Source organism: Manis pentadactyla, chromosome 10, assembly GCF_030020395.1.
Source record: "Manis pentadactyla isolate mManPen7 chromosome 10, mManPen7.hap1, whole genome shotgun sequence".
Lineage (NCBI taxonomy): Eukaryota > Metazoa > Chordata > Mammalia > Pholidota > Manidae > Manis > Manis pentadactyla.
In genome coordinates, this window is record NC_080028.1 from 38,627,024 (window position 1) to 38,640,538 (window position 13,515).

General features: G+C 50.1%; 1 protein-coding gene across 1 annotated transcript; it reads right to left on the reverse strand.

Moving 5' to 3' along the window:
- Window positions 1-6,731: 6,731 nt before the first annotated feature.
- Window positions 6,732-10,870, reverse strand: GPR84 (G protein-coupled receptor 84). Its single transcript, XM_036915342.2, has 2 exons — window positions 10,454-10,870; window positions 6,732-9,987 (listed from the first exon to the last, which is right to left on the reverse strand). Exon 2 carries the CDS (start codon window positions 9,977-9,979, stop codon window positions 8,783-8,785), a length of 1,197 nt encoding a protein of 398 aa, XP_036771237.2. The 5' UTR covers window positions 9,980-9,987; window positions 10,454-10,870; the 3' UTR covers window positions 6,732-8,782.
- Between the last annotated feature and the right edge of the window lie 2,645 nt (window positions 10,871-13,515).

A 13,515-nucleotide genomic window follows, 5' to 3' on the forward strand; every position in this document is an offset into this window, starting at 1 on the left:
CGCCATTTCCCCGTCCCTCCAGAGCCTGCCTCCCTCCCCCTCCTCCACCTTTATTCGCACAAATGAATGTGGCTGGGCTGGCGCAGAGCCTGGCCCTGCATCTTAATGGGGCGGTGAGCTCACAAGATGGATTTAGCTGGGGGTTTTATGGTTGCCGCGGCGACAGGAGAATGCTTTGGTTTTCTTTTCCCCTTCCTCTGCAGGATTTTAAGGAGGAGGGAATGTGGGGGGCCCTCCTCTGCACTGTATTTTGAAGGGTCTCCTTCTTAGTCACCTCTAGTGCTCATAAGATAAGGCCAGCAATTCTAGAATTTAAGAGAGACCACATTAGGACCTCAGGAAAGGATGAGGGAAGGAAGGTAACAGGAGTGAGAAGAATCTTTCCCACATCAAGATATGAGACCCAGAGTTGTCCAATCTTGCCTGTGCTTCTATGAGAACCTGACGATTAAGCTCAGCAACTCTGGGGCACCTGAGCTTGGAATCCTCCTCAGAAGATAGAAAAAGAAAAATGCTTGGGTGTATACCCCTGTAGTCTTGCATTGGAATTTGGGGTCCAGGGGCTGGATGAAGGCTAGATATCTTTGCCTTCTGAATTGGAGAAAAAGCCGGGTCTAACCTTATCACCCTAATCTTCCTACTTAACACCCAACACTGACCCGGGCAGGGGTTAGGGCATGGGAGGGTGAGAGTTCGGCCATGCCAGTCAGTGACTGTGTGGAGAATGGGGTTCTATCCAGTTCTCAAACTTGGAATTCTCTGAGCTTATTTCCCCAGCCTGGCCTAGTTTGAACTTTTCCTGCCTTCTCTGTTAACCATGAGGAATGGAACTTTGGTTTCCTGGCTTACCCAGTCCTCTGGCCAGCAGTTTTCTTTCAGCACTATAAGCAAACCCATCTCCAGCACTGACTGAAGCGGACAGAGACTAGGGAGCAGGGTCTGATTATCTCCCTCAGTTGGTCTCTGATTCTGGGCCTCTGTATCTCTGTTTGTAAGCCTTTCCTTCCCCAGGGAACCCTGGGAAGCCCCTCCTCCCTCCTCCCCGTCCCTCCCCTTTGGCTGGGAAAGTGACTGCAGCCTGAATAGTGCCAGACACCTGCCTGCCAGATGTGGCGATTCCCCATTCTTCTGTCCCCCACCCCAAATGTCTCTCCTTTCCCCACCCCTCTGAGCTCAGGCAGAGAGAGCCCCCCACAGGGTGATTTAATGCTGCAACCCCTCTTCTTTAAGTGCCCCCTCCAGCTCCTCTCTTCCCCCTACTGCCCATTCCCCTCCCACCCCTGCCCACACCACCCCCTTTTTCCACCATGTCCTGCAGATGGCTTCTTGGTACAGCTTCTTCCCACTCCCACCTTGGGGTGCTGGCTTGTGTAAACCCCAGCTCCTGGACTGGAGAATGAATGGGCAGGGCAGAGGTGACTGGCCTATTTCACCCATGGGAGAGTTCGTCATCAGGGCTGAGCACAGTGGCAGTCAGAGCTGATGTCATTCTCACTGGTGGGGAGGGGAAGTAGTAGGGGAGGAGGTGAATGGGGGGGGAACAGTACTTCAAGACCATATGCAGAGGAAAGAGAGAGGTCTGTAAGACCTTCCCAGGTAGGCAGGAGAGCCCAGAATTATGGCTTCCTGCTGGACATCTTTGTGTCTGGTTGGGTCTCCAGATCTTGTGTCTGGTCTCTGTTTCAGTTGACTCAGTACACGCCTCTCAGCTCCTCCCTTTCAAACTGACCCAAAATACACTAAAGGGAACCCTTAGTCTTTACTATCCTATCTTTAGTGTCTTTTCTCTGTCAATCTCTCCCCTCTTGTTTCACCTCTCCTCCCTCAGCTGAGCTGCTGTGCTGGTCACCTGGCCTCCCATCCTCCCTTCCATCCCATATCAGTAACACAATAATATTGCAGACCTCCCACCAAAGCAGGGACTCCATTCATAGCCTCTCTTCTCTTTTCCCATTCCTCTGAGGACTCTGGGGTGGCAGTGGGGTACAGGGGCAGGGCAGATAGGGAGTGCACAGGAAGATGAAAAGAGAAGCACAATGAGAGAGAAAAAGTGACTGAGAGAGGAAGAGGCAGAGGCTGAGAATTAGCAGAGAAATAGCATAACAAACCTGGAGAGAGAGAAACTGACACAAAAAGCTTTAGGACTGGCAACAGAAAAAAAGAGATGGAGACTGGAAAGTCACAGCAAGAGAAGGTAGCTGGGCAGGGGCCAGTCAAGGGGTAGGCTGCCTCTCCTGGGCTCCCTCATGCTGATGGGCCATAAATCTTGTATTCTCATGTGTGTCTGTCTGTCTATCTGATGTGTGTGCATGCATGGCACACTTGTGTAGGAGTTTGTGGTGGGGATAAGGATGATTCCCACAGTATTCTTATTCTCCCATTTCTTCAAGCAGTCTCCTTCCTTGAGACACTCCACAAATCCCCCATCTCCCAGTATTCCTGATGCTCCAGGGGCCATTCCCAAGGCATTTCCACATCTCAGGAATCCTGGCTTTCTCATTTGGAATGCAGGCCGGCTGGAATGTGCAGTCAGGGTCTGTAGAGTTAAGAGGCCCTGGCCCCTCACTGCCCACCTCCCATGCCTGCTCACCAGCTGCTCCTGTCCATCTTCTCCCACTCCTTGTATGTCTCCCTCCTCCACACTGACCCCTCCCCCAGTCTCTGACCCACCCCTGCTTTTGCCTGGGGCCCAGGTTGGAGAGGAGACAAAGACAGGATTTATCACCAGGGTAGAGAAGCAGCCAGAGACCAGGGCTGAGGGCAGTGGCTGACCTCCCTGTGATGGGAGGGAGTGCTCGGCCAGATGCTCAGAAGCTAGAAACCTGGGTTCCAACAGCCCCTGCTCACAACTCCCACCATTTCCATTCCAATCTTGCTCTCTCCATGTCCCTGAAAACTTAAGAAACAGAGAGACGATGGCCTCAAGGTGATTTTAGGCCTTGAAGGAAAAACCTGGGAGGAGGGAAGAGACGAGGTTGATATCCGAGAGTCTTTCTTTTATGGATACTGAGGGGGATTTGGAAACCAGGGAGCAATCAGGCCCCAATTGTTTCCAGAACTAGAAAGAAGTTCAGGTTTAACACTGCAATAGATGACATGGAGAGGGCCCTGACTGCCAATAGAGAGGGAGATAAAGGTGATTATGGGTCCCAAAGATGAGAATACAGTCCCATCTGAAAGTAAACAAAAGGCTACTAGCTGCAGCCCCTCTGAGGCCTTCTTCCCTGAGATCCCCAACTACCTCCTGAGAGGTATGAGCCCCTGGCCCCTGCCTTTACAGTAAATAGACTGTTGGCCTGAAATTGTCTCTGCTCAGCAGGCAGGGTGTGTGCGCAAGAAGAGGGAATGTATAATCCAGGAGTTTCCGAGAAGCTGACCATATATCTTTCAGTGGACGGCTCCTACAGCTTCCCTAGCTGCCCTTGGAGGCCCACTAACCCCTCCAGCAGCTCACTCAATGTGTCAGAGGCCTCCACAAACCCAACTTTGAAGCTCTTGGACCCCTTCTGGCCCCTAGCATCCAAATCCTGCTTCCTGCCGTCACCCGACCATCCCTGGAGAAGGCCGCTAGAGTTACCTCCCAAGTGAGAAGAGGTGGAGGGAAGAGAAACTGAGGCAACTGTGAGCTTCCAACCTACCAGTCTCTCACTACAATCACCCAACTCATTCCCACCTGGGCTCTGCTGGGGAGACTTTCTTGTAGTTTAAACTCTTTCATAAGTTGAAGCAATTCCCTCAATTCCTTATGAAAAGCCCCAAATCAGACATTTTAGTGGGGAGGGGTTTGGGAGGAGAGATTGATGGAGGACAAAAGAATTGGGAGTAGGGAGTGCAGGGTAAGGAAGAAACAGGAAGAGGGAGAAGAGAGCATCTCAATTTTCCTCACTCTCCCTTCCCCCAGTTGAGAAGACAGATTTACAGCCTTGGTTTGGGGAGGGGGCTGGTAAGCATAAGGAAGACAGATCTGCAGTTCTGCCCTCTGAGTGTCTGGGTACTTAGCTTTAACTCCCCCATTAGCATCAATCCCCATCTTGCTGCCCATCCGTCTTCTGACATCAGCTCCTTCCCCTTTCTGTAGCCCAGGCTTTCTGACCCTAAGAAGCTCTTAAAGGGCCAGTCTAGGCCCTTCTTTCCCTCCCTTCTCCCACTCCAGGCAGCACAGTCTGGTGTGTATATGCGTGTGTGGGCATGTACATGCACTGTGGCCATCCTTGCTAAGGCCACAGTAGAGGGAGTGTGTGTTGTGTAGGGAAGGGAGCAACTCTTCTCCAGCTTTCTCTGTTCTCTTCGGACCCCATCTTTGTTTACTACCTACCCAAGCCCAGAGCAAGCCCTTTGACTGAGCTGGGGGGGTCACAGACACATGGTACCTGGAGCTGAGGGACTGGAGAAGGCATATGGATCCACAGGTCAGATCTCTTTCTTATTTTCTGAGAGGCCAGGGCAAGGTGTATCAAGAACTACTGGCTGTTTCTAAATCTCAGTGAGCAGAGGGTGGGGGGGATAGGTTGGGGGCTGAGACTCCCAGGAGATACCCTGAGCCCCACATTCCTAGAGCCTCCTTTCCCAGGCACCCAGGCTGTGGTCTCTGAGGGGTGGGGAATTTCAAATCTTCCTCTCCCTATGAGGGAGGTGACAAGGCAGAGAAATCTGCCTCTGAATTTCCTGGCTCCTCTCTCCTATTCCTCAGCAACTTGGCTTAATGGGGTGTGTGTGTGGGGGACTGGCTTCTCCCCATTTCTCTCCATCTTCTGCAGAAGTGCTGTAACTGCACTCCAGGGGCTATAAGAACACCAGGATGCTTGGAAAGTTCCTCCTCCATCTGCCTTCAATCCTTTCTGCTGCAAAGATCTGCAGTCCTCTGAGGGGCTCTCCAGGATAGTCAACCCCCCTTCCTGATATCTGAAACCCATTCCCCACCTCCCTAGTGCTCCCTTTTCTGGCTCAGGATGAGAGGGAATTGGTGGGTGGGGGCTTTGGGAAAGTGGCCACGCTAAAAATAGGAGCTCCAAGAACCCCCCCTCCATGGCCCCTTATTTATCATCTTCCAAACCTCACTCTCAAAGAAGCATAAATATTCCTAATTCCTGAAGGCCAGCCCTGAACTCATAAATTTAACTGAGGAGGTGGGCAAGGGGGAGGAGTGAGGTGTAGGGAGAGGGGAGCCTACTGCAGCCTTGAGGAAGTAGAACACCTCTTGGGGGAGACGCCCCCAAGCGGACGCCTATGGGTCTTCATCGAGAGGAAGAATAGAGTTGTTTCTCTCAATCGTTCCTCTGAGGATTCGCCTTTTCTCACTACACCTCCCCAAACACAAAACTAAAAACCAACGTTAGCTGTGTCTTCTCCGTTAGGTCACCATCCTCCCTCTAATTACCTTTCGGTTTTCCTTTCCCGCTCCTCTCTCATCCCTCTATTGCGCCTTTCTCTGACTGCTCCTCTAAACCCCTCCCCTTTTAGAGCCATTGCGTGAAGAGGAAATTTCCGTCTCTTACTCAGTCTGGATACTACGATTTGAAAAAGAAAAGTCTCTTAGTTCCGGAATAACCCTGCTTCAGCTCAGTGGCCCCTTCAAACACGCCGTTTCACAAAAGTCTCCCTTTTTCTCCTCAGCCCGGCCCCCCGAGTTTTTCTTTTCTCCTCAGCCTTCCTTTTTTTGTCTCCCCTTTTGCCCGCAACCCCCGCCTGTTTCCCTTTCGCTCTTCAGTTCAGAAACCTCTCTTCCTCTTCAATCCTCTCTTGTCTCCCTGCTGTACCCGACACCCCTCAGATTCCTCTGCTCATCTTTACCCCTCCAGACCCCGGCGTCTGTTTCAGTTCCTACCACCACTACGCCCCACTTCCCCCTCCCTATGGCTATAAGAGAAGGGAGGGGGCGGCTTGAGAGACAGGTAGAGTGAGTGCGGCTCCTTTAAGGCAGGGAGAGAAAGAGGAGAAAAAGCTGGGGAGAAGGAGGCGGAAGCGGCGGCGAGGGGAGGTGCAGCCTCTCACCCCAGCTGCGCCTCCTTACCCGCAGCCACTGAGCCATAAATCAGGGCTGTGGAGCTTTGGCCAATAGCAGGGTGACTCGTAAATCGGCCTGTCAAGTTTAGCCAATAAGAGGGGACGTTAAATCAAGTCCTGTCAGTGCTTGGCCAATGAAAGACCCTGGGCTGACCATAAATCTGCCTGTAAGAGACAGCGAAAGAGAGAGAGAGTGCAAGCGAGCGAGAGCTGCCTGGGCGGGGGACTGGGGAGGGGACGCGGGAGGGGGAGAAGCCGGGGAAGAACGAGTGTAGGAGAAAAAAGGCGATAACAGAGGTACTAGAGATGAAGACAGCCTCCAGCAGAGATGGACAGATGGAGAGAGACAAAGAGAAGCCGTGAGAGATAGCGTCAGAAAGTCAGCGATAGAGCTCGGCTCGGGCGGGAGACTGACAAGAGATAGAGACAAAGACAGACACTGACACACTCATGAGGACCCCAAATGCACATACACACTTTCCCGAGACACATGTGAGCTCCGCACTATGAGGTACCTCGTGCGTGGATACACGCGCGCCATACACACCCACAGGAGAGAGAGAGCCTGAGAGAGAATCTTACTTTTCTTCCACCTCTCAGCCCAGTTCTGATTGAAATTAGGGGCAAGGGTGGGTGTGTGGGCCGTGGAGGGTGAGAGAGGAGGAGGTTGCTTTCCTGCTAAGATCTGTCCTCTGGACTCAGACTCCAGGGTTTCCTCCTGTGTCCCCTGAGTCATTTTTTCCAACGATTGGGAAGTCCTTCCTGAGATCTAACCTCAATCCTTACTGCTGCTCCTCTGCTTGCCAAAGCTTTTAAATTTCTTTTAAGGATTATGAAAAGTGAACTCTATTACAACCCTTCAGAGAATTGTCAATTTTCTTAGAAGATCTGAGGAGGAAGGAGTTTTAGGGATCATCTGGTCAATTGATCCTAGTTTTAGAAAAGCAACTGTCCTGTAGTGGTTAGACATATGGGCTGAAGTCAGACTCTCTGCCCTCAAATCATGGTCACACTACTTACCTTTCAGCTTTGTACAAACTGTTTAACCTATTTGCGCTTCAACTTTCTCATGTGTAAGAAAGATTACAATAGCTATCTCATGGTAAATTTTGTGAGGATTACATGAAATAATATATTTACAGCATTTAGGACAGCCCTAGACACAAGGAAGAATGTACCTGGTCCCCATCTTTGTACACATGATATAACCTGAGGCCAAGAATGGTCTGGGGTACTGCTCAAGTTCACAGAGCTAATGATCAGAGAGCCTTGACTGGACCCCTGGTCTGTATACTCCCAGGCTGATGTTTTTTATTGGTCTTGCTGCTCTTTATTGGTCCGGCTGTTCACGTGGGTGGCCCCATGCCTCAGTTGCCTGAACTTGACTCAGTTTAGGCTGCTGCAATTTTGTGGAAGGAGGACACTCAGAAGCACATGTTCCAGATTAGGAGGCAGGATTCCTGGGTCCTGAAAATATGTTGAACGTGAAGATATTGATCTGTCCAACCCGAACTATGATTGTTTCTGCCCTTCTTTGTCTAATCTCTCTGCTCTTCACTATGTTCTCGTAAACCATGGACTTGGGAGGAGGGAGAGGACAGCTTGCAGACAGAGCAGCATTACTGTAAACATGACTCACATTCCATCCTCAGTACCAGCACAGTGTCCACCCTGCTCCTCCCACCTCAACCAAGTAGAAAATAAGTATCCCATGAATAATATATGTCTACTTTTTCACTTTTCTTCTTAAGCTTTGGTGAAAAGGGAGAGGTGCAGACCCCTGGATCTCCACCCCTGCTCGCTGGCAGGGAAAGGGGTGGTCTCCGGACTCCCAGCCCCTTTGACACCTTCTGTCCTCAACAAGAAAGCCAGAAAGGAAACACAGAGAACCAGCGTCACCTGGTGGCCACAGGTACTTTATCCTGTGTATACAAGCACATGGATGATAGGCTGTTCGTCATGCTGGAAGAGGGGAATGGTATGATCTCCCCTCAGCCTGGCCCCTTAACCCTCTTAACTAGAATCTCTGTTTTGTTCTCATAAGCCCGGATGACAAAAGCAAATCTGGAGGAAGTGAGGGACCAGGACCTAGGTGTGTTACCTCTGACCAGTGTGACTCTTTGAGGGCAGCTGGAACCCCTGTCTACCATTGCCTCAGTTAAGCTCAGTTCAGTTTACGCAGAGCAAGGAGTCCTCCTCCGTGGCAATTCTCTTAAGATAGGGCAAAGGCCAGGGAGCTGGATGGCTCACTGGAGTGGTTATCAAAGCTGGATTACAAAACTTTTTTGAGCTGAATAAATCTGTTTGTGGGAATGGAAGATCCTGGCAGAAGTAGTCAGGGGCAGGGGACATTTCTGGGAAATTCAACAAAGAAAAGAGGTCGCTCCTCTTAAACCAACTCAAATGTTTTATAGCTGGAAGCCCCCCAGCAGAAGGTTATGTCCCTGATAGACTGCTTCCTCTTGCCTCTGTTCTGACCTAGGTCTCCCAGAACCTTCAACTATTATGTTCCGACTGTACATCAACTCTGGCCTATTTCCTTCTTCAAAGACCATAGCTGATCCTTAAAGGGATAGAATTCATTTATTAATAATTAATAATGTACCTTGGGCAGCCTAGGTCTGAAACATTGATCAGGGATAGAGAGGTCTTGTTTGAGGGTGGAGGAAGGTTGTCTGTGAAAATATCCACAAGTCTTTCTCTCATCTACTTCCATACCAGCTGGTTACTTTAGTTCCGGAAGGGACAGTCCTGGATTCTGGTGACTGGGGACATAGTTCTAGTGGAGCCTACGGAAACTCTGGGGTCCTCGTTTTAGGAGGGAGCCATAGGCTTGGCGGAACTGGCGGTTCATGGCTGCATAGAGCACAGGATTGATGCAACCATTGAGCCAGGTGAAGTTGGCAGCAAGCATGTGGACAACCCGGGGAGCCTGGACCTTGGCATCCAGTATATTGAGCAGCAAGAAGGGGATGTAGCTCAGAGCAAAGCAAAGGAACACAGCAAAACACATCCGAGTCACCTTCCTAAACTCTGATGGAGACTCCTGAGCCCTTTGGCCTGCTTTAGTTGCCCCGGTTCTGGCAGGTGCTTCTGGAAGGTGTTTCTCTGTCATCTGCTTAGCTACCTTATTGCTGTGCTGGTCCCCCACTTCTGATGAGTCCCTTTCCGGGGTCTGGGTGGTAGCAGTACTGACTGGCTCAGATGAAATCCCCTCGCTGGTCTCTCCGGATGCCAACCTGCTGCTGTCCAGCTCCTGGAAATGACCAGGTATGGACTCATTTGTCCCAGCCACGTGGTTGGAGTGGATGCTTGCTTGGTGCAGCTTGTACTGATCCAGTGCCCGTGCTGTTCGCTTCACCTGGCGGTGGATGAGGCAATAGAAGATGCTGACACTGCTGAGCCCAAGCACAAAGTAGATGCCCATGAGGATGGTGGTGTAGGGCCGGCCTTGGATTCGGTCAAAGCTGCAGGTGCAGACTACGGGCACCAAGATATAGATAGGCCAGAGAGGGGCGAAGCTGGCCACAGCCAGCACCCATGTACCCACCAGTGCCAGCACTATTCCCTTGGCACTGAAAACTTGAGGAAAGAGCTTGGGATGAGCAATGAGGAGGTAGCGTCCCAGGGCGATAAGACAGAGGGTGAGGATGGAGACAGAGTTGGATGCAAAGAGGAGGAGCCCAAAGACCCTGCAGAAGGTAGCACCAGTGCGCCAGTATAGGTGGAGGTAGGTGTCCACAGAGAAGGGCTGGAGAAGGGTGCAGTATAGCAGATCGGCCACTGTGAGGTTGGCAATGAGTAGGTTGAAGCGGGTACGGAGCTTGGGCTGGATGGCCAAGGCCAGCAGGGTGAGCACGTTGCCTATGGTGCCTGTCACAGCCACCACCACCCCCCAGCTAACTGCAACGTAACGATAGCCCAGCACAGACTCATGGTAGCAGGAGAAGTTGGTGTTGAGGTTGGTGTTCCACATGATGGAAGCTGAAAAGGGAGGAGTAGAAGAGGAACAGGGAGTCAGAAACCTGGTCTGGAACTTAGACCTGAACAGCTCTGGGCCTCAGACACCTGAACTGCTCTGGGAGCTCACCAGCCTCCCAAACCATTCCAAGCCTCTTCATCACAAGATCCCCAACATTCTCCTTAGGCTCTTTTAGTCCTTTCCCATTCTCAAAGATTTCCCAAATGCTTATCTAAGTATCTCCTAGTCTCTGTCCACAACAGACTCCAGGCCTCCTCAGTATCCATCCAGATACTCTCAGCAACCTCAGTGCCCCCCAATCCTTCCAATTCCTTCCATCCCCTAAGGTCACCCAGGATTCTCCTCTCTGTATGCAGGATGCCCCTGTAGTCCCTTCTGTGCCTGTCCATTATGCACATATACAAACCTGTTTTAACCATCTGGGAGATGAGTAGACAGAGAAAGTAAATCTACCACAAAAGTACTCACCCAAGTCTCCCAGCCTTCAATTCTCCCTCCAGTGGAAGAAGTCCAACCCACTGAAAGAGTAATTCTTTCTGATGGGCAGTCAGGCTTCAAGTAGGAGGTATCCTGCTTTTGGTTCTCTTTTTATACTAGACTAAAAGAATAAGAAATTCCCCAGTTGCCCAACTTTAGCTACTTCCTCCCTTGTCCTCGCCACCAGTCCTACTCATTTTTGTTTTGGCCAGTACAATCTGGGCTTCTCTGTTGAAATTCCCCTGCTAGTTACACCAAACCTGCCTCACTCCTTCCTTTCTCCTTTCTGAGACCCAAGCTCTGTTTCCTTCCTTTCTTTGCATGGTGGGTCATGATAAAATCATTGCCAAGAAGTGTTGGGACATGGAAACGGATCATCAGAATATCTGGGCCACTTTTCGGGGGGCCAAAGGACAAGGACAAGTTCTAGGAGCAACTCTAGGCACCCAAGAAGCCTTGGGTTACTGTCTTCCTTCTTGGTGGTTCTCAGAGATGGTTCAAGTCAGAGGGTTCCATGTGATACCCTAGCACATCTGAGGAAAGAAGTCAGATGAAGATATGTGAGAAATGAAGCAACTAGGATTTTGGCTTCCCTCCCCACAGGGTGCAGGCCCCTGGGCAATCATTCATTCATCTGTTCACTTGACATATATGTGCTGAGTGCCTACTATGCTTCAGATCCTGAACTGGATACTGGGGGTACAAGAAGGTAGGTACATAGGCTTGTGCACAGTCTAGCAGAGAACACAGATATGTAAGTATATAAATGCTTAATTGGTTCTCTAAAGCCGGGGTTCAGCAAACTTTGGCCTCTGGGCCAAATCTAGACCACCTCTCTTTTTGTATGGGCCAGGAGCCAAGAATGTTTTTTCCCTTTTTAAATGGTTACATTTTAAATGATTACATTTTTAATAAAGTGTTTCCTGACCCTTAAAGTATTTCAAAGACTTAAGAGAAAAGGAGCTAATTGCTAAGGAGGAGGTAAGGAAAGAGTTCACAGAGAGATACCTGAGCTGAGTTTTGAATGATCAATAGGGCTTTGTTGGGAAGATAAGAGGAAAGACATTCTAGGCAAAGGGAACAGGATGCATAGAATCAGAGGTTTTGGTAGAGGTAAACAAGAATGTGAGGTAGGGAGCAACAGAGAAGATTCTGGAGGGGTGAGCCATGATAAAGGAAGGCCTTGTGTATCATGCTAGGGAGCTGGGGTTTTATCCTGAAGTCCATGAGAAATTTGCACTCAGGTAGCTGTGGGTAGGAGTGAAAGACAGAAGTAGGAGTAGGCCAGAATTGAGAGAGAATTGTTAAAGCAGCACTTGTTCACACAAGAAATTGACAGGGCCTGAGTTAGAACCAGGGCTGGCTTCATGGGCATGCCACCTGGGTTATCACACAGGGCCCCACACTTAGAAGGGTCTGGTGCTTGGTTTAATGCTCTGTAGTCACTGTCCTGAGATCCTTTTTGAACAAGTGGCTCTGCTTTTTCATTTTGCACTGGACCCCACAAATTATGTAGCTAGTCCTGCTTAGTGCAGTGGTTGTGGGAATAGAGAACAGTGGATGATCAGAATCACTAAAGAGTCAAATAGGACTTATTTAGCGATTCATTGGAAGAGGTGTTAGGAAGAGGGAAGACTAGGATAACACTCAGTTTTCCTGGTGGATTATGGTGCTCTGAATTGGTAAGATAGAGAATGTGGGATGAGCACATTTCCTTAGGAAAAGGGGTAAATGATGAATTCAGTATTAAAGCAGGTTTGAAGTGTCTCTGGGGCCTATTAGCATCCCAACCCCTTTATTCCTAGTTTCTTCCAGCCCCCTATTTTTCTTCTCACATGTGACCTAGCCTGTGCTTTTCTCCACCCACTCTCCTCTAGGGCTACTCTTGCCCCTCAGATTTCTGGATCTCCAGTCTCTGTCTTTTTTGTTTTTTAGTTAGACAGACCTGGAGAAAACAGACAAAAAACAATCTCCAACTCCTTATTGAGTTCCATTTCTGAATCCACAGTGAACTGCCATCCCCAGCTTCACAACTGACAAACCTAGGAGGCCCCTCTTCCCCTCTCCTTCCTCTTGAGTAGTCATCATCTCACCTTCCTTCCCCCTTTCTTCCAAAAGACTGGGAAGTGGGTAGAGAAGAGGAAGTGAGCAAAGAAGATGCAACTCAGGAAGACACCATGGATATGCTGGGTTTTGGTTTGGTCTTTTTTGTTTGAGCTTCTTGTCACCCAGCAGGGCTAGAGGGCAGGGGTCACAGAGTCACTGGCTGCTCTTAGGGAGTATGTCATTGAAGTGAATTCTGGAGATAGAGAGGAGATCCCTTCCCCTACATCATGTGAGAGGCAGCTGAGCAGAGAGCTTCCCTGTCCCAGAGACAGTTTAAGTGACCAGATGAAAAGGTATTCCAGCATATCTGTAAATGGCACAGTCCCAGTTTTTAGTCTTAGATATAATAAATTTCAATGAACTTTTGAGAGACCCAAACCTGATCATTTTGTAGATGGGGAAACTGAGGTTCAGGGACGGAAAGGACTAACTCAAGGTCACTATATGAAGCCCAGTAGAACCTAGAGTTCAGATTCCCAGTCCTTGCCCCCACATCTTCCCGTGCTTTGCGTGTCGCTTGCGAGGGTTTCCCACCAGGGGTGCAAAAGCCTGGATTCTTCCCTTTGTCTGAGACGGTCCAAATCTATCTCCCTAAAACCGTGAGACACACCGCAGGAGCGGCTTAGCCTAAGGAAGACTCCTTTGCCATGTTGTTGGCGCCGCCTGGTGGAGTTGCGGCGAGGTCTGGAGGAGACTGGACTTCGAATGACTCCCCAAGGCCAAGTTTACACTTGCGCTGGGCGGGAGTCGGCGTTGAGTGGGATGGGGAGTCCCTACTCGCTTTGCACAAACCTCGGATCTTGACTTTTCCCACCCTCGTCTTCCCATCCCCCTTCTTCTGGTCCCCCCCTTTCCTGCACGCGCGTTCCCCTCACCATACAGACAGATACTTCTCCAGACGGAATTCTCCCAAACAACGGGCAAAGACTGAGAGTCCGAGTCTGCGG